Source organism: Anarhichas minor, unplaced genomic scaffold (assembly GCF_050575085.1).
Source record: "Anarhichas minor isolate MPS153535 unplaced genomic scaffold, ASM5057508v1 ptg000010l, whole genome shotgun sequence".
Classification (NCBI taxonomy): Eukaryota; Metazoa; Chordata; class Actinopteri; order Perciformes; family Anarhichadidae; genus Anarhichas; species Anarhichas minor.
Genome location: NW_027466456.1, coordinates 9,653,593 through 9,674,761, shown reverse-complemented (window position 1 = coordinate 9,674,761; position 21,169 = coordinate 9,653,593). Strand labels below are relative to the sequence as shown.

General features: G+C 41.1%; 2 protein-coding genes across 2 annotated transcripts; one reads left to right on the top strand and one right to left on the bottom strand.

Moving 5' to 3' along the window:
* Positions 1–268: 268 nt before the first annotated feature.
* lsg1 (large 60S subunit nuclear export GTPase 1) lies at positions 269–5,472 on the bottom strand. The gene is made up of 14 exons (XM_076088091.1): positions 5,204–5,472; positions 4,835–4,961; positions 4,281–4,401; positions 4,103–4,189; positions 3,824–3,910; positions 3,656–3,716; positions 3,182–3,358; positions 2,503–2,940; positions 2,301–2,402; positions 2,070–2,204; positions 1,667–1,799; positions 1,325–1,404; positions 1,042–1,221; positions 269–917 (listed from the first exon to the last, which is right to left on the bottom strand). The coding sequence occupies exons 1-14, from the start codon at positions 5,306–5,308 to the stop codon at positions 738–740; spliced, it is 2,013 nt and encodes a 670-aa protein (XP_075944206.1). The 5' UTR covers positions 5,309–5,472; the 3' UTR covers positions 269–737.
* Positions 5,473–6,530: 1,058 nt separating this feature from the next.
* On the top strand, positions 6,531–8,536 carry fam43a (family with sequence similarity 43 member A). The gene is made up of 2 exons (XM_076088628.1): positions 6,531–6,597; positions 6,717–8,536. Exon 2 carries the CDS (start codon positions 6,750–6,752, stop codon positions 7,788–7,790), a length of 1,041 nt encoding a protein of 346 aa, XP_075944743.1. The 5' UTR covers positions 6,531–6,597; positions 6,717–6,749; the 3' UTR covers positions 7,791–8,536.
* The last annotated feature ends 12,633 nt before the right edge of the window (positions 8,537–21,169 follow it).

Here is a 21,169-nt window from a genome sequence, read left to right as displayed (position 1 = left end):
AAACAGAACCTTTAACTTTCATTTGATTAAATGCTGATATCAAAATATTCATTCATGTAAATGTTTAGTCAATGAAACTGCAACAAATTAAACTTTTTTTTAGAGATGAACCTCTACATTAATACATATGCCCCTAGATATTAATTGTTTGAATATGTAATTTTCCAAACATTTGCCAATACAGATTATTTTCCTTCACTACTTTGTATTGTGTTGCATTAACCGATGATACCTGGTGGAAATGGAGTAAAGAAAGGATGCACTGACATGAAAACAAACAATTTATGTTATAATACAGCTTTGTGACATTAATGACATCTTTTATGAATAAAAGCAGTATCAAACAATCATTTCTCCGGGTAATTTAGACTTTGTGATGTGTCGTTTGAAAAAACGCCTTCATAATGCAAGTAAATAAAGTGATGTTCAATGTCTTATAAAATTCACACCCTCTGGACGTTGAATCCATTTACTAACACTGTGGTGAGATCTGGTGTGCAACCGGTGGTCCAGTTGATGGAATGCATTGCGTCAATATGATCTTCTAACCAGAGCAGTATATATATATATATGACATATTATGCACCTCATTTGTTAATATTGAGACAGCCAAAACATGTTCCGTACTCACAAGATTAAAGGGACGATATCTACCTACGGATACTAGTCAGCATTAATTCCTCTGAAATCACATGTGTACATTTCATAATTGAAATTGCTTTGATTTCAAATCTTCGTCAGGCGTCCAGGTGCTGTTTAAGACGGCGTACTTTCTCCTTCTTGTTCTTGTTGCCGTGTTTTTTCCAGGGTTTTCCCTCCACCACCTCTGAACCAGGTTGTCCTGGGCCGACAGGTCCGCTGCCTGGCTTGTAGCCCATAACAGACTGAACCCCCTTGGAGAGCGCCCGCACATTCTCCTGAAGATTGAGATTCCATCAATACTCAAGCATGTCATTCCACATATTTTTATATTCTATGACAACCAATAACTACTATTAAGGCATTTGTCTTACGAACAAGAAAACAACATATTTATAGTACCTGATGGAAGAAGTTCTTGTCAACCACATTTTCAATTCTCCGGATTTTCTGCGGTTTGCTTGTTGTTGTGGAAGAGGAGAGGTCACAGCAGTCTGAGTCCATATTCAGGAAGCTGTTGTGCTGCGGCTGGAAGTCCTGAGCGTTGATATGTGGAGGAGGATGGCAGTACAGAAGCTTTCCCTGTAAGGAGTCAACATTGTTAGGTTGCGTGTGTGGACACCCTCTGTCCTAAAATGTAGTAGCAACTGTAACGTTTCAGTTCTGACTCGGGTGCAGCACTCACAGTGACAAAATCCTTCAGGATGTATCGGGCTGATCTGGATTGATCAGGCTGGCCGTGCGCTGTCATAAAGCCTCTCATGTCTACAATAGAGGGAAACACAATAATACACTTTATGCTGCTCTTATTTAAAAGCATTGAGTTTACTCAAGATAAAAAGTACACATTCAAAAGAAACTTAGTTCTAGGAAACAAAAGGCTATGAAGTGGGCTAATAACACATGAGTGTATGAGAGACTTTTTATTATTTGATATAAAAGTTCAGCTCATCTCCATTTAGAGAACATTTTTGGGCCTATTGTTAATCTATTCTCTGTTGACACAATAAATAACTGTTAATCTCACATCCATAAGCCATCAGCATCTCCTCAGAGGTGGGAGGTCTGTCGGGGTCTTCATCTTCTCGTGGTCTGATGATGTTGAAGCCATAGGTGCCTTCTAAGACATGCCGAGGGATCACCTGACATATGTGACCAATCTGTTAAAGACTTAACCAAGATCCAAGAAATTCTTAAAGTTATTCAAGATTTTTGTTATACAGTTTAAAATTAATTTTGGTTATTTGAATTCATCACGGTAAATAAATCACCAGCTGATGCTGGGGTATAGTGACAGAGGGGTGCAGTTGATCACGCTGCCATGATTAGATGGTTGAAGACAAACAGTTCTGTGTCACTGACTTTAAAAAAAACTGCTGCAGGATTCTGCAGGTGCTGTGCCAGCAGCATACAAAGGATATATGGGAGACTGCAGGTACGTGATCTCTCATCTGGTCAATGGGCAGGATCCCAGAGCAGATCATCTCAGCTTTGGTAGAAACAAAGGAGGGCATGACCAGACCTGGGCAGTCACAGAGGCACAGGGCTGGCTCCACATACAGAGTCTGTTATACGTGTCAAGAAAAGGCAACACAATCAATCACACATTAGGCTTTTTTAATTTGAATTCACATCGAGAGGTTTGAAGAGCTGTACTGTACCTGAAAGTGCTTCGTGTGTCCAGGAGTGGCTGAAACAGACACCTTCTTGTTCCTTAGAATAGTGTTGATTGTGGAACTCTTCCCCACGTTAGGATACCCAACCTGTTGAATTCATTCACAAAGCCAATCAGAAGACTCATAACAGGACTTGGTCACAGCATGCACTTTGCAGTTGATTGTATCGCGTTAACTTTTCACCCACCATTCCCACTGTTAGTTGTCCTTCTCTACACCTGGGCCCGTTGTGAACAGCCTTAAACACGTCAAGCAGCTCATCCTTATGCAGCAGCCGGCTTGAGTTGTGGAAGGAGGATTTATTGGATGAACCAACTCCCCCTTCTTCTTCATCTTCTCCATCATCCTCTGAGCAGGTGTGCCAGTCCTCTTCATCGACAGTTATCTTTACCGGCTGATCTTCGTCTGTACCACTCTCTTGTTCCTCTTCATCCTCGTCGTCGTCGTCGTCGTCGTCGTCGTCCTCCTCCTCCTCCTCCTCCTCCGCTGCCTTCATCTCCTCCTCTCCAGTTGCCCCTTTTTGGATCAAGTCTTTGTCATTGTCTGGCTGTCCTTCTTCTTCTTCTTCTTCTTCTTCTTCTTCTGGGTCACTCTCTGCACACTCTGGCTCCTCCACTTCCATGCCCTGTGAGAGGAGACGCTTTGCATTCTGATACTGGCTTTAAAATGCAGCAAGTCTGAATACGCTAAAAAGATCTACACACATCTACAAGCATTTTTCCGAAACAATCTAAAATCACAAACTGATAACATCGAGCTCCCCATGCTGAAGGAATGTAGATCTACACTTGCTCTCAAGAAATGTACACGACTGTATTAACACATACATTCAAATTCCCCAGTGATGTACAGCTTCTCAAATTCACCTTTTCCTCTGCCTCTAGTCTGTCGTTCTCTGCCAGCGCAGACCAGAAAACTGCCCTCAGCCCCTGTTTCTGGAAGTATCTGGCCCACACTCGCCTCTGCTCCTTGGTCAGCAGGTCTGCCTTATTCACCAACACCATGTTGACCTTATGCTCCGACGCTTCCTTTACGTACAGTTCCTGGCGGCACACAACAGAAAAGTGTCAAATGTTCGGTTCACTTGTGTACAGTATTCCTGCTGTTTTACGCTTCTATTTAATTTGATTATTTCACTTATTTCAAAATAACTACAGTAAGTAGAGATGTTAGAAGGCTTTGAGAAAAAAAAAAGATGAAAAACCATTCAAAAGAGAGAACAAACTGTTTAAAGGTGACAGAAAATATGTATGTATCCTAATGCAGGGTGGAAAAACACTGGAAAGTAAGTCACAGTTTAGTTCCATCCTCCTTAAACAACTCTACCAAATGTACTTTACCAGGTCAGCACATCTGAACAGCAACGGATTTCTGCCATCAACAATCTGAACGACGACGTCACTACAGGAAAAACATGAACATTTGCATTACGTATTACATAAGGAGCACACATTCCTTATTAAAGACGGGTATAAGCTGACAGCTGTATACAGCTTGTATTTTTTTACCTCCTCTCGATCACTCTCCACAGTTGTCTCCAGAACTCCAGGTTCCTCTCAAATGGGGTGAGGATTAACTTCTGTTCCTCTTCTAGTCTTTAAGGGGAACACTTGGGAGTTAAATTGCTGACACCAATAATCTTACACTGATGTAACCATATTACAATGTCTGTTTTTAATTTTTTTACACAACTTTTTAGACAACAAACAATAACAACAACACTAATGCTTATAAGAAAACCATCTTTAAAAGAAAAAAGGTGACTGAGAATACAGAATATTACACACTGTGCAAGCGCTCGTCTCCACTCCAAGAAGCTGTCTTTCTCTGCTAGCTGAAGCACGTCTGCACTGGTGCCTTCGTCCCAGTGGGGGCTTAAAATTAGGAGAGAGGTATCACAAAAATTAAAAATGTAGGAAATACAGTACGACCAATTCATCAAATACACTAGATATGTGTACTTACCGTCTCGGAATTCTGAGGAAATGCTTGTTGTCTTCATGCAGCTTCTTCAGCCTGGTTCGCTCTTCAGCTGTTATTAAGCCTGCTCTGGCCTCCGCTGGCACAAACTTGATGTTGAGTTTCTCTAAGAAAGCAAAGCATGAAACAGTCAGAGACAGCAGTGGAATCAAAGGACAGAGGAGTATTAAACAACACATTAACATTTAAGGCTAAATATATCTGAGCGCCCTTTTCCCATGAGCACAATTTATCTTTGATCCTCTAAGCTGTGAGGGCGAGGCACACTTCATGTGCTCAATGATAAGACTATTACATTGCAGCTGCATACAACACAGTATCAACAGGTACAACCCAAAATGTGTTGTGCAACAACCAGTGTTAATTTGGTTTGCATTCAGTTTAATATGAGGTTTACAAACAACAGTTGTGTCAGAGAATTACATGTATTGGGGCAGCGAGTACCCCTTGCCACGCTTGGTAAGTAAAAATGATTCTTTGGCCACAGCATACATGTACAACCAAAGAAGTACACGTGAGTTAAGTGAGGTATCGCTTACCTGCAACAAACTCTGTTCCCGCCATTTCTGCAGTGGCCAGAAAGTCATCCATGGAACTCTGTTCTGTCACTGACTGCAGGTTGAGCCGTCCCCAGTCATAGCCATCATTCAGCTCACATGTGTGGCGCTGAAAATGTGAAACAATTATCAATTATCAACAATTATCAAATAATGCCTCCAGATCTAGTGTAATAATGCCTCCATTAATAGAAAATCACACAGAACCAGTTCTAACAATTTTATGATGGTATGGCAAAAAAGTGTTCCTGTATAATTGATCTCCACAGGGGTAGCCTGTGAAATAAATGTCCTCTCCTCTATGATTTGATTAAACATGTTTAATATAAGCTAGTTGATGGCCTGACATACCCAGGTCTCGCCCTTCGGCCCCATGTTTCCTCGGCCTGCCTGGAGTCTTTCCTTGATCAGAGCTCGACCCAGTCCGCCTCCTCCGCCTGCTTTCTTCTTACCCATACTTACTTTTGATGTTGACACGTCTGTTCTAATATATATATAAAGTATACTCCACACAAAAAAAAACCTGTAATATAGTGTATCTAAAGGGAGCAAACACGCTATATGTCACTAGCTACTGTACCCCATGTGCACAACGTTGTTGTCGTAGGAACCGGAAGTGGGAAAAACCAATCGAACCTCATATCCGGACGAATCGACCTCAACTACTTGGGGATATTGATTGATATATCTTAGTTTAGTAGTTACGAATTGTCATACCACTCCTGCATAATTATCCACTAAACACGTAGGATAATATCTGCTTTATTGTAAGCATTTACAGTGTCGTTGTTATGGTACAGTCTACTTGCTTGTCCAGCTATCAAATGTGCCCTGAAGAAAATGGGGCACTACTAATATTTGTTCCTCGCGCCTCAAGTTTTACAATAAAATACATATAAATACAGACTTCATAGATATAGCACTGAAGTAGATTGACATTAGATTAAATTCACAAATTAAAAGTTAGTAATGGCAAAGTAACAAGTAATTACTCTTCCCTCGTTACACGAGATTAACAAAAGCACTTCTGATGTTAACCAAAAGATGGCAGCATAAAACAGCTTTATCAGAATGACTCTCCTAAACTCGTCTACCTAACCCAAAATGATGAGCAGACACACAAAGTAAATATTTGGCAACTTTATATTATACAGCCTATTATACACAGCTTGTGTTTTCAATGTTAAAATTACATTTAAGTGAGAAGGGAAAAGATTGTAGATGCAGATTGAGTCGATTTCATCTCAGGAGGAGAAAACACACTTCAAATTCCAGTTAAAATCGTTAATAGAAAGCCAAGGAAATGAGCTACATATTTCAAGTCTAATTTGTGTCTAAGTCTAAATATTGATTTTGGTGGGGTGGGAATATGCCTAATTTCGCATTCGTTAATGAATTGGTATATTAAATATATATATATATATATATATATATATATATATATATATATATATATATACATATTTGTATGTATACAAAATAGGCTGCAGCCATTTGGAAAACAGAGGGTAAACGTGAGGTTTTTGTATCAATGAACACAATCAATACAAACCATTACATGTCTATTGTCATTTGGTTTCGCCCCCCCCCCCCCCCCCCCCCCTTGCATTCTCACTCAAATGGTTTCTCCCTGAATATATTCCGCGAAGCTCGTCCAACAACAGCAGTCTGTGTGCAGAGCTGCGAAGAGACAGAGCGAAAGGCACCACAATGGAAAAGAGCGCGTTAGAGGAGGAACATATGAAGTACGGTGTTTTTGCGTCCAGTTCCCAGAGAGTAGCGCACCAATGACCTGACGAGCAACATAAACACCTCTAGGATTTAGTAGTAATACAAATTTTTTTATTTCTTTCTCTCTCCGTAGACTTTGTTGCTGTTGATTGTAAACAGCAATAAAATGCTGCCTTGGAAGAAGAATAAGTTCGACCTGATTGAGGAAGACAGGCAGTCCAAGCAGAAGGGCTATGCTGTGAGCCTCAACTACTCTGCTCTCACCTCCTTCGCCAAGTCCTGCCCCGAGAGCGCACTCAACAGGGTGGGCAGCATGTTCAAGTCCAAGAGGAAAAAGGTGAAGATCACCAGCGAGGACCCCACGTACACGGTGCTCTACCTGGGGAATGCCACCACCATCCAGTCCAAAGGGGACGGCTGCACGGACGTGGCGGTGAGCAAGATCTGGGGCAAGAGCGAAATGGGCAAGAACGGCACCAAGATGAGGCTGACCATCAGCTCGCAGGGCATCCGGATGGTGCATGTGGACGACAAGGTCAGGCGGCCGGGACACTTGTACTTGCTGCACCGGATAACCTACTGCGTGGCGGACCCGAGGCTACCCAAGATCTTCGCCTGGGTTTACAGGCACGAAATGAAGCACAAGGCCGTGATGCTGCGCTGCCACGCAGTGCTGGTGTCCAAGCCGGAGAAGGCAAAGGCCATGGCGCTGCTGCTGTACCAGACCTCGGCCACGGCCCTGGCTGAGTTCAAAAGACTAAAACGGAGGGACGACGCCAGGCACCAGCAGCAGCAGCTCATAGGGGAACAAACCATACCGTTGGTCCCCATCAGGAAGCTGCTGAACGGACAGTGTTACTACAAACCCCCGGTGGAGCGCAGCCGGAGCGCGCCCAAACTGGGCTCTATCACAGAGGACTTGGTCGGGGAGGAGGAGGAGGAGAAAGCGATGCACTTTGAGTGTGAGGACATTCTGGACACGGACGGGGATCGTGTTGCCAACGGCAAACAGGAGTTGTCTCAGATTATTAACGACTTGGGAGAGATGAGCATAGGAAACGACGTGCAGACACTAAAAGCTGACCTCAGAGTCACCAGACTTCTGTCTGGGGAGAGCACGGGGAGCGAGTCCTCCATAGAGAGCAGTCAGGAGCCCCCTCCAATCACTAACGGGTTTGAGGAGGTAAAGGTGCAGGAAATTGCCTGACTCATTTTAAGCATTTCTTGGTGCCTCTGTTTTGTTGAGCCACTGTGTCTCCACAAGAAGCATTTCCTGTGTCTTCAGCCTTGTGTTGGAGAGTGGTTGTGTAATCTGGTGCATCCACGACTAATGGACAGGATCCAGAAAAAAAAAGAAGGTTCCGAGACTATTACCGCACATGGGCACGCAATTAGGCTACTGAATTATATTTGAAGAATGTGTAAACACCAAAAGCAAGTGCATGGCGATTTGACAGATGACCCCAGTGCGCCGCAGGACACACTGCACTAATTCCATCTCCTTCATTTAAGAGGATTTGCTATTTCCTCAAGCTTGTTTACCTAACTTTTTTTCTCTCTTGAAAATTGCATTTTTCTGTTGAAAGATGCTCATCGTGATCCAAAAAACATTCCGTTTTAAAGCACGTTTTGTTCTTTTCCTAAGTGGTTCAGTGGGTCTAAACAGGCATCCTTAATTTTCCTGTGAAGGCGCTTTTGCAACAGCCTGTTCATTTACTTTATTTTGCACTCTTGTTGAATTCATTCAAGTATTATGTTGACTACATGTACATAATGTTTGTTGGTATGTTGTCTGAAACATACATGTCTTATCTTTGCTGTGCAAAAGAAAAACACCATGTAATAAGATGTAAAGTAAGATGTTTAAAGTATAAATATGTTATTTTTTAAAAGAAAATGTGGTTTGTTATGTGAACCTCATTGAATTATCAATAAAAAAGAAAATTATATGAACTCGTTGAAGTTTGTGTCTAGATTTGTACAACAAGTAGGCAATGTTTTCCTCTGGTGCTCTTCATTATAGTGGGGATTTACCTTGAGAGGCTCAGATTTGCAGTGCTGAATATAAGTCACACGGAGGTGGCAAACAGAGAGAGACTCCACATTTCTTAGCTGTGTAGTACAAGTGTTGTTGGTGTTGTCACCGCAGTTTCTGTGTTTTTGTAGATACATATTTCACTTTTAAGTCTTGGCTTGATCTGTCCTTTGCCAAATTGCTCTTAGGGAACAGGCTGTAGAAGTTATTCAATTAAGTTACTGAAGGCCCATTCTTTCTGACTGGCCTCAGGGAAGCCAGGCTGCACAGGAGGACGTCAGCAAAAGCCGTTAGAACATCACATGGGTCCTTTAATGACACGGTAACTGAAGCACCAGAGGTCTTATAACAGCATACAGACTGTTTTTCATTTGGAATTACGTCATTCACTACAGAGAATCTCTTAGGGGCAAAAACAAGAGCTGTGATTCTATATATATACGGTAATGTTATAGAATCGTACATTCAGAACCAGCGGCTACATTTCATTCACATTTGCCACAAATCAGAATAACTGCATAAGTAGTGGCATGTGTTAGTTTGACTAAAATTTCAAGTTGAAATTGAAAGTGACACTGATAAAGGATTAAGTGACTTCCTTCTATTATATGCCAGTGCACCCACAGTGGAAAAGAGACAGAATCACCTCTCATGCCAGCGCATGTGACCTGTGGGTCAGCGAGGGATGTGACTTAGCAGGTGCAACACTTCTCTTGTTCCTCTAAATGTGGTCGGCGTCACTTCTTTTTCACACACAGCAACAGGCCTATGTATGTGCCACACAATTCTTGCCAGTCATTCAGACAGAGCATGGAACACACAGATGTTGATGTATTGATGTATTGATGCACGTAAGCCATTAGTGTTATGTGAGCCGCACCCCAAAGCCCACAGCGTGCAGGGTTTCTCCCCCATGGGGGAGAAACCCTGCACGCTGTGGGCTGTGGGCTCTGCAGAGCCATGCATATTCCCACTAAAACCAGCAGCACTGACACTGCACACTAACAGGGCTGAATAAGACATGGGCAGGAAGAAAACCAGAGGAGGTAGCAATGGGGATTGTTATCTGCACGGACAGGGTTTCACCAGCTGACACAATCCTATTGGCCCTGCTGAGGTATTCACTGAAAGCAAAAACACTCCCACCATGGATTTAGAAGGACATCCATAGACAGAAGGTTAATGTATTTCAGCCAGCGGTTGGCGAGTCCTATAAAAAGCTTCACAGCAGCTCATTATGAATTGATGTGCTTTCACACACAGACACACACACACACACACACACACTACATCGTTGCTGTATTTGTGGCTTGTCAAATGGTTATTGTGCATGTGAGTTGAAATAGCAATAGAAACCCACACAGTTTCTGTTCCTCATGTGGTCTGCTCCAGCTGCAGCCTCACAGAAGTTGTCCTTATACTGTGAAGATAGCATGACATCATCAGCATGTGCCCAGCTCAATGTAGTTAGTGGACTGCCAGTGCTCTTACCAAATAAACGTACAGACATGCAGAGCAAAAGGCCATTTGTTTATCATTCCTGCTTTTTATACCTGAGAAACGCATTTATAGTTCAATATTCCTCCCTAACGTATACATTTTCTGTTTCGTGTCCCACCTCTGCAAAAGCAATCGAGGTCTCGCAGTCTTCCAGGGTTACCTGCATATGAGCCACAGGTGCAGCCAGCCCAGTCACACAATTAAACGTCTGAAAGTGTTTCTTGTGGACAAGTGGTTGTCGAGCACGTTTCAAGCTGCCAAAAGAGAGAGCCCAGTTTCTGGCTGATAAGAGAGAATAAAATATGTTTTTCATATTCACTTGTCATATTTGCTTTCCCCTCAAGCTAATTATCAGGTGTTTACTTAACCTACTGTCAAGCATGTGTGAGTCACAGGGAAAGAGGCTCCATTACGCAACAGGAAAATTGCCGTTACAGTCACAGAAGCTAAGTGTGATGCTGTGGTTTTTAATACTTGGCCATCTTTCATGCTGTTATTAAACATGCCATCCGGGAATGGACAGAAACATTTGGATTTTTTTCTGTGATGGATGAAACCCAAAGATCGTCAGTTAACTATCACAAAGAAAATAACAAATCTTCAATATTACAAAGTTGGACATTTTTAGCATTTCTTCTATTAAAAAGAACCAGACATCAATCTACCATCAAAGAAGTTGCAATACATTTCCTGTCAAACAACTAATTGATTAATGGACAAATGATTTCAACCCTAATGTTGTTCTGTGACAGTATAACTAGTGGTGGAGGATTCAGATTCTTTACTCAACTAAAACAATGTCACTTTTCAACTAGCAGTACTGCATTCAAGATGTTACTTCAATAAATTAATGAAACTATTAACAGAAAAGTATCAAAACTAAAAACACCCATCTACAAGATGGCCCCTTAGAGAGTTATATAATTCTTTATACTATTATGTGACTTTAGTTTAGCAACATTGATGTATCAACGTGGAGGCTATTTAAATATTTTATAAACAGTTTTTAAATGGTCATATTTTTAAATAATCATCTGTTTTCAATAAAAAATCTCAATCTGCAAAATAACATGTAACTTTAACTGTCAAAAAAATATAATAAAGTAAAAATAAAGTATGCATAAAATATAAATATTCAAATAAAGCACAAGTACCATAAAACTGTATAGTGTATACTTTCTACCACTATATAAGAATACTGCAGTTCAATTAACATAAAGTAGCCTATTCTCTGGGTACGTGATGCCCTGAAAAAACGTTAAAAAACTCTATATCGAGATAAATCACATTAGAATTCAATGAGAGAACTGCTCTGGCCACAATAACTATCCTCAAACAAAGAATACATGGCGGTCGCTGCCTGGTTTGACACAGAAGAGCAGAGTTCCCTAATTATCTGCGAGTGGAACGCAGCTGCGGGCAATGGCTGGACCGCACCATCGCGGTGCCAACACAGCACCACACAACTATACGCCAGAAAATCTGTTCGTCTATAATGCATGAGGAGGGCACCAGAACCGTTAGTTAGTGTGCCCGGATATGATTACACAAGCAGCACTTGGACCAGTCAGTAGGGATCGAATCAGAGCATTGAGGGATGGCAACCTTTTCTTGACTGTGGAAACATAAAAAAACAAATATCTAGAAATAGTAGCAGAGAGCGACATGCCCCAGCTTGCCCTCAGATCATAATTAGATGCTTTAGGTAGACAGTACGTCAGAACTTGGGGCAGGTGAGGAGGAGCTGGATGCAACACTACTATTTGTTGCATGAAGGTGTGTAATTAAAAAGTTCCTCAGCCACAGAAACGACCATAGGGGGTCATTTTACAGTCAACACAGCACCATATAGGAGAAGTTTTGGTGAACTTTGTTGGTCCTTTTTATGCGGGGAGGATGATGTACTTTGACCCCGTGTTTCACAGGCAGCCAGTGTCAGACAATGTCAGCGTCAGAGTCCACTTTGCCAGGATGCTGATGTGAGAAAGGCAGACAGACAAGACAGACAGACAGACAGACGGACAGCGAGAGACAGAAAGAAAGAAAAAAATCCATTATGGTGCCAGCCTCAGCATTCATTAGTTTGAATCTGGCAGCTGTCCTCCGGGACTTCTCTGTGTGTGCGTGTGTCTATGCATGCAAGTCCACTATGTGAGTAGGTACAAGTCATTTTCATGCCCAACTGTCTTCATTTAATGTGCCGCGTCCTCTAAGGTTCTGTTCTGGCTGAAGTGAAGAACAGATGCATCAATGGGCAAAGACAGGCATGCTAATGAATTATTGAGAAAGTGCATCCATTAAAAGTGACAGTCTGTAAAACATTCAGATAGACGTCAGTGATTTTATGCCACGGTGGCTGTCAAGTTGGGTTATGTAAGTTTCACAATGAACAACTCGGATGAAAAAATAAATATGAAGAAGAGGAGTCTTCAGCCAGGCTAGAAGCTCTGTGAGGCTGTTCTCAGGCACAGCCATGCTTTGAGCTAAATGCTAACACGAGCAGCCTAAAATGCTCCTAATGACAATGCCATTATGTATATAAAATGTCTGTTTCCCAAAACTGCAATAGAAATACTACTTTATAAAACTTTATGAAATTACTATTTTTCCTCTTTCACTTCAGTTTTTTTAAATCAATATCAGTCCTGATGATAATAATTTGAACCCTTTAAGCCAATTTGTTTACATAACGCCACTGTTGTATTTTTATGAAAGAACCACAATAAAATAATTATTTTTGTGTACTAAATGCTAGTTGTTGTTTTTTTTCACTGTCTGGGATATGTCAATTATTAGCAACAACATTGATTTTGATGCATTTCTATATTTTGTTCAGGAAACTAGGGCTGTGCATTGGCATACCATACATATTGTGATACAGGCGTACGGATTCAATATATTACATTAATAAACTTCTAATTAGAAATCGATACAGTGTTGTTGAGAATCTATACAGTATCACAAAACATAATATTGCGATACTCAATTGTATTGATATTTTCTTACACACCATACAGGAAACCAGCAAAATAGCATGTATATGTCTCATAGGGCAAACATGAGAAAATGACTGACTGTTGATGACTGATAAGTGAAAACCTTGACCTGTCTGTGATGCTAAGTGAATCAACAGGTTATCATCAACATCACTAAGATGACAATCCGTCTTAAAGTTGTTGGGATATTTTAATTTAGACTAAAGTGGTGGAGCAAGCAACATCCTTATGAGCATCATAGGTAGCATGGCTGAAAATCAGGGAGGAAAGAAGAATCACAACAGATACATTGGGGAAAGGTTTTATGGGACTCAACCTTAGTTTTCCTCATCTTGGATCATCTTGGATCTTCCTCTCCTTCCTCAGTTCACAGTTGCAGGTACTTACAGAATATTTCATCACCGTGCACTCAGCCAACATTCAGAGTCCAGCCTACACTTCCCCCCGGTGAATCATACATGCTGAGTGTCTCACAAGACAGTTCTCGGGTTGGCCTCCATACAGTCTGCTCATGTAATGAGCCGTGTCTGTGTCTATGGGCCGAGAGCCCCGTGAGGCCCTGAAACTCTAGATATCGCAGTGTCCCATTCAGCCACCGCTGCTCTTGTTTTCCACTTGCTCCGACACAAAAGCTTTGCCCCTGGAGAGCCATAGATTTCAGCAGGGTTATTTCGGTCTTTCCGTTCACAGGGAGGAAATGGAATAATAACAGAGGGAAGAGAAAAAAATCACGGGTGACCCTCGGACAGACTTGTTGTCTGAGCAGATACCAGAATCCAAAATGGGATTTGTGAGTCTTTTGTGTGTTTTCAACAAGATACCCATCAGCATGTTTTGTGAAAAGGGGAGACTTGAGATACATTCATGCCCTCAAAAACACTCGCTTTCCTTGGCTTTTTATTGTTCAGAGGCAAGAGCAAGGGGAAAGCAGGCTTTGAGCAACTTTATTCAATAGATACTGTGGCCTACTTTTCAAATCAGTCCACATATGAGGAAACTATGGTGAAATCCACGTGTGTAATTTTGCTGTTTCAAATACAGAATGTCCAACACCTCAGTTCTCAGGCATGTCCCATAGGATGTACATGTTTCTGTGTGTGCATGAGAGTTTGCAGGTGCTTTTATCTGCTGACAGCAGGACTTGAGGCACCAGAGGCTGAGGAACAAAGTACAAATATATCCCCAATCTGAGAAAATCTTAACCAAAAAGTGTAAAGGTTTACACTGCTATAAATAAAATACCTTATTTATGTTTATATGTTTGGCAGCTAGCTGTGGTTTTATGAATGGCTGTTATGTCAACACATATGCATTACCTTTTATTATCCAAGCTCTAAATGATTGTGCTGAGGGTATTTTGTGTTTCGAGATGTAGATTATCCCTCGATATATCAATACTTTATACATCAGTGAAGAACCTCTTGTATTGAACACAGTGAGTGACTCCTAGCGCTCAGAGGCATTGATTTGACTAATCAAATCTCAAATTTTCCATAGAGCCGCATGACCTGTAACAGACAGACCTTGTCACTGATAGATACGTCCTGACTACTACATTTAGATCAATGCTGAGCAGGGCATTGTGTTAGCTGTGCAAGCCGCCGGAATCCGATTCATTACATTTTGCCAGCATGTCATCAGTTGACATCCTTACGTAGGTGTCCTACTGACATCCCAGCTCAACACACGTTAGTACTTTGGTTTAGTGAAATGTTTGGAGTGGGCAGGATGACAAGATAACAGTGTCAAAAGAAAATTGACATTGTATTTTACTGCTGCTTCTCTGTCAATGTGACATGTATATATTATAGTGATATAGCTATAGACATAGTAGTCTATGTTAGGTGAAAATAGTTTTATCACTAGATTGGCTAGGAGATTGTTCTCCTAGCCTGCAGTAGATTGTGTACTTTTTTGCCTGTTGAAAAAAAAAGAAAAGTTATTTGGTTTTCATGTGACAAAATAACTTTACACACAAAAAAACAGCAGAAAAAGGCTGACTCCATTCAGCTCAGAAATGACCTACAATGGGTCAGAAGTAACAAAAGTGAAAAAAATAGAGACACTGAGTATGAAAACTGAGTGAATTCAATATCCTTAATGCACAAATGGCACAAAGGATGTTTCAAAGCTTGGACTTGCAGCTACTCTGCATGTGTTTCAAGCTTGTCGCTCATTTATTTTCACTGCTTGAACAGAGGACAAAGTAAGCTGTTTGTGAAGCATGTAGGGCTGTGACAGACCTGAGCAGACTGGTATGGTGAAGGCTGAGTGCCAGCATGTTCCCTCCCTACAGGTTCATACCGTACTTGACAGTGATGTGGTGTGTGAAAATGTCGACACCTTCAACCAAGCTGCAAAAACAAATCACAGGTGAGATACACAAAACAGATGTTGCAACACAGCAAGTTTACTGCTCCTGCTTAATATTAAATTATACTAATGCTATTACTAATGTAGCGTCTTTTAAATCCAGTTTACAAAACAACACAGCACGAAAATATCTTGCTGAAGACAGACAAGCCTGTCTGCAGAAATTGCTTTGACACAGTGTTAATTTTGTTTTCCCAAATACATTGTGGTGACAATTCTCTGCCAACCCTTATTTTTGTATTGCACAAAAGTCGTATAGAGGTGGGGAACTTTGACAGTAGAGGCCGGGGTTCTCATCTTGCATTAGGTTTAGGCAACAAAAGCACTTTGGGATTAAGGACAAAGAAAAATAGTGGTTTCAGTTAATGTCAAAACAGTAAACATGTCCTGTCCTGTGCTTCATGTCATTCTGGACTTTTTTGATTGTTAAACTAAGACCGCAATCTTTCCCTATAGCCAAGTGATGTGACGGCTCAAAAAAAAAAAGACATAAAAAGGTTTAACAGTGTTTTGGTCGCTGGAAAACAAATAAAATATGTTATAGTTACATTTTATTACTCTCTGAGAGCTCTCTGCTGTGTGTAGTATTTCAGATCATGTAACTTGAATTCTTGTTGGAACAAGCCAAGGCTGCACAGCTAAAACAACAAAAAATAAGAGAATAATATTCTAACGGTGACGAGACTGAGTTATTTCTTTACTCACGTAAGTTCTTTAACAACAAGGAGCTATTACCAAAACAAAAATTACCAAAAGTAATTAATTTGCATATTAGACATACTATTTCAGATTAAAAATCATCATATTTAATCATCTTGCATCACCCTATCACAGTCTTTTCTCAGTTAACAGAAGTTGTGTTTTCAGTCCCCAGCAGCTCTGTGCTGCATTACGCCACATCAGCGGCGTCAACCTTCTCCCAACCATGTGTGACTGCCTGTTCGGGACTTAGCCAGATGGCAGCTCATCTCTTCCAAGCCTTTTAAAGCCTCTTAAGACACAGGCCATGAGCTCCGGGAAACAACAGAGCAACCTTGCTGGACTGCCACTGCCAAGCTGTAATCTCAGCCCCCCATCAACGTTGTCTCCATGGAATTAGCATGTCATCAGGCCTAATGAGCAGCACACCATCTAGGAAATGTACAGTGCCCTTGGCTGTTGCTATGCCTACTTTGTCGCCTGGCTTACCTTAAGCTAAACCTTAAAATGACAGTATATGACGGTCATCTTTTATTTGTGCTTTTTGCTGCTAGTTATAGATTTTATAGATTCTACTCAGTTACTTTACAGAAGTTTGAGTTCAGTCAAGGTTGTTTTTGCATGTCATGTCCCTACAAAGTGTTTTTTTTCTCTTCATTTTATCCCCTGCTGCTGCTGCCAAGAACATAAAACACATCACTTCCTGTTCACCAGCGGATTTTTCCTGTGAAAGAGCTACCTTAAGCTGTGTGCTTAGACCAGCAAGTTTTTCTGAAACGAGTGGACTTTGTGTTGTAAGAACTCATAGCAGAGAACAGATTTCTCTTTATAAAAACATGACTGATTAAGAGATTTATGTTGTTTATGTTATGGAATCTCTCTCATAGTGTGTCAGTTTTTATTAGTTGGCTCAATCATAATGCCTTTAGCTGCCTTTGTTTGATCTGTCTCTGGTTTCATCTGGTGCCAAATATTCATGTGGCACAAAGTGTAATGTTATTATGTTATAGAATGTAATGTTCTGTATTGGTGCCACGCCCACATGATTAAAAGCAAATATGTCCTAAAACACACACACACACACACACACACACACACACACACACGCACACGCACACACACACACACACACACACACACACACACACACACACAGTCTCACTCAAGGAAACATAAAAGCAAACATGTATACTGGACAAACGAGTGTTTGCCTACACAGAGCACTGACACAGAAACATAAGAACCACAGGAATGCACACACACACGCACACACACACATGCATACATTTCCTCCAAAACACACACATACACACAAACTAAAACAAGATGTCACCTCTGAAATGCTTGTAAACCCAAGGGGGGAACATTGTTTGTCTGTTACAGGAATGAAGAAAACTCATTCTGGATGCCATTGTTTCACGGAACAGACGAACCAAATCAAAACAACATTGTTGAGCTGAAAGATGAGACATGGATTTCTTCAAAAGTGTGTGTGTGAGTGTGTACGAGTCCTCACACACGCACACTGACTCATGCGCATTTGTGTGAAAATATGTGATAACGAACATGCCAATGACATTCCTGCAGTGACACTTGACCCTCCTTTGACATTCCCTTGTTGTTTTTGTGTCGGGCCCCTGCAGACCATGTTTGTCCCTGAGCTCCTAAATGTTAATAAAGAGAATTAAATCAGTGTATCTTTTCTGTGATTTACATTTCAGCTGGTAATGCTGCTGAAGTGGCATCTGTTAAAACAAACAAAAGAAAACATCTCCCGGTCCGGTTTGATACAGGCCTGTCGTGTCGTGGCGGAGACAACAATGTTTGTGTCGCCACGTCAGCTCACTGCCCCTGTAGATTATCAGTGATCAGTGTGGAAGTACTGGCTTCCTATGCTGCCGCGCTCTCAAGTTAATGCTCTTCAGTGATTGGCCGCTGCTTAAGCAACAAATTTGCAATAATGATTTTATTTGCGCATGATTTAGCTGCTCTTACTCAAAAAATGTCTCTTTCAAGAGCTTAGTGTCAAAAATAGAAGACAGAAATATGAAAGATGGGACGCTGACTTTGACAAAATGAGAATGAAAAAAAAATGTATCAGCTGTTTGGAGGTTTCTGCTTAGAAAGTAATACAACTATTGTGAATGCAAAGTAAGATTCTATTATATAAATATCGGACAGTTGCCATTTAACTTTTGCAGTGCATTCAAGTCAGGTTTGTATTTTTATTTTAAATAGCTTTCCCCCATCTTATTTTGCCCACATCTTTCCTTATTTCTCTTCCACTTAGAGTTTGTCTACCATGTCTTTTTTCTTCATCCTCTTTCTTTCTCTCTATTCTCCAAGTTCATTGTTTACCATCCTGTGTCTCAGATCCTGTGTACCCGAGTTTTCATCACAGTCACAACAACAACAGGCTCTGTGTGTGTGTGTGTTTGTGTCCAAGTTTCCATAAAGGACGACAAAGGGAGAGTGGCAGTTTTGCGGTTTCAGAGAGCAAGCCTTCGTCATTTCCTTCCCGTTTCCTTCATTTTATTCTCCGGTCCCCTGCTGCAAGCTGCCCTCTCTTTCCTCCACCTGCAAACACAGACATAAAGAATCTGACACACTGCACAAACAAGCTCACAAAAGCATTTGTATGCACATGCAAATACTTTTGAGCGATAAACAATCAAATACAATGCAGGTGCATGTGTTAAATCCAGGCCCTGCAGCAAACGTCCACTCATGAATATAGCTTACATTCATTCAAAGTCATCTACATGCATATAATGTGCATGTACATGTGTGTGTTTTAAGCTTTTTAAGGGTTTACAGTAAAAATGGACAACATATTTGTGTGCACTTGATATTTGGAGAATATGAGTGCCCACGTTTGTAAATATGTTCGCACTTCAGTGCATTTACAACTGCTTATATTATTAACATTTTTGCACGTGTCATGTAATCATTTCTCGTGAGTAATGCTGCCATGGGGTTTGCTACGCTCTGAATCAGCATGTAGTCAATGACACAGCAATGCAGACTTTCAGGTGCAGCAGCTTATTACAATTGGAGTCAGCAGGTCTGAACATGGGCTTCTCTTTGAATACAATAGCAATGCATGTGTAGGGAAAGAGTTTACTGTAGGGAAAGAGTTTACTGTATAAAACGTGTCCAGCTCTGCTTGATGGGAAAGATCAGCAGGGTTTGAATCCACCTGATGATCAGTTTGCTAAACTCACACAACATGGTGCCTATCAGACGTGGGAAAACAGAGGAAATGCAGTGCACTGGACTGGATACAGAGGATAAGCACATCGCTCTATAATCTTTCAGCTTATGAAAATGAAATTGACAGATACCATTGTTTGCTCTAATAAGCAAATTGTACTAACTCTGTGCGACAGGAATGCACCCAGTCAGGATTCTTGTGATTAAATGGGATTGTACACTAAACAACCGTGTGTGTGTGTGTGTGCGTGCATACTTCACAACCCAAAGGTGAAAGTGACATAGCTGTGTGTGTTTAGGGCCTTGCTTTTTTAAGAGAAGCTAGCACAAACCAAAATTAATAAACAAACTGCATTTTGGGTGATTTCAAAAATTTAAATATCCCCCCAAAAGTATCACTATAAAATACTGCAGTTTGTGTCAACCCCATCTCCTATTGTGTTCATACAGAAGTAATTTTCAGTAACAAATACTGTATATTTTGAAGGAAATGTAACCCCAATCAGATTATGTTTTTGTGTAATAAGAAAAAGTTTATATTGAACATCTGTGCAAAGTGTTCACTGCCAACACAAAATGTTCATGTTAAAGGGTTCTGCAAAATATGTCAATATATTGCAAATATTAAAACATTACCTCTTGGTAACTAAGAAATGATTCATATTTGTATGCCGATGTTTAGGCCACTCAATGCACTTGATTAATGTTAGGGTCAATTATTTAGAAAAAGCACAGTGAAGGGCTTTGGATGAGATGGTTACCATGAACCGCAACAAGTTTGAGTCCAGCCAGGGACCTATAATGCATCTCCCTCTCACTAAAGGCTTAATATTAAACCATGGCATGGCTAAACTGTGCTACGATCATGTATGCTCAGGGGTGCATAAAAAAACAGAGAGCCTGAGAAACTGAAATCCTCCAGTGAGATGAGGCTGGGGCTGGAGGTTGTGGGGGCAGAGGTGGATTCTGCTGGATCTTGTTCCCATCTGTCACCAGAAGAGTCACGTGCCTCTACCCACCTGTCAAACCTGTCCACCTCGACACACCAGACCAGACAGGAATGCAACACCGCTCATATCTAGCCTCTCTGAAGACTTTGGCATTCCTCCAATCGCTTGAGAGAAAGGGAGATGAAAGTGAAAAAAATGAGAGCGTAGTTCAAAGAGAGGGAGGAGGAAGGAGGGAGGAGGGAGAGGTTGAGACCGGAGGGGGTGAGGAGCAAAAGACAGTCAGAGTCTGATCCACAGAGAAATTCAAGTTAAGGGATCAGACAGCCTCATCTCCTGAGAGTCTCTGTTTAGTCATATTACAGAAATCCATACAGATATGAAAAGTATACAGTTTACTGTAAGGAAGCAGTGCAACACAGAATGCATTCATACACTGTCATCATGTTGCAATGCTGTAGAGTGGCAGATGGGCGCAATCATTTATTCCCAGGGTCCATAACAACAATGCTGAAAGGTTATAAAAGTAAATCATTCAAAATGACAATGAAAAACTACAGTCACAGACAAAAAAAAAAAATTCTACTTGAAAAATATCTATGCAGATTGCTGTGGTTCACACAGGCCCAAAAAGTGCAATATAATTGTGAAGCTGTGAGGTTTCTTTAAGCTGCAACTTCCTGCATGTTGTCACCCTCTGAAGCAGGGAGAGGTCGACCGAAAGATGATACAATTGCTTGTGTAGAAGTCTGTTTATGTGAATTTATGTGAATTTATGTCAAAGTTGTTCGACATCACTACTATGTTCTTGTCTGTGAGTATT

Coding starts and splice junctions, on each gene's coding strand:
- lsg1 (XM_076088091.1), bottom strand. CDS start 5,308: ATGGGTAAGAAGAAAGCAGGCGGAGGAGGCGGACTGGGTCGAGCTCTG. Junction 3,359..3,655: donor TGTTCAGATGTGCTGACCTG/GTAAAGTACATT, acceptor GTGTGCCGCCAG/GAACTGTACGTAAAGGAAGC. Junction 2,403..2,502: donor GACAACTAACAGTGGGAATG/GTGGGTGAAAAG, acceptor TGAATTCAACAG/GTTGGGTATCCTAACGTGGG.
- fam43a (XM_076088628.1), top strand. CDS start 6,750: ATGCTGCCTTGGAAGAAGAATAAGTTCGACCTGATTGAGGAAGACAGG.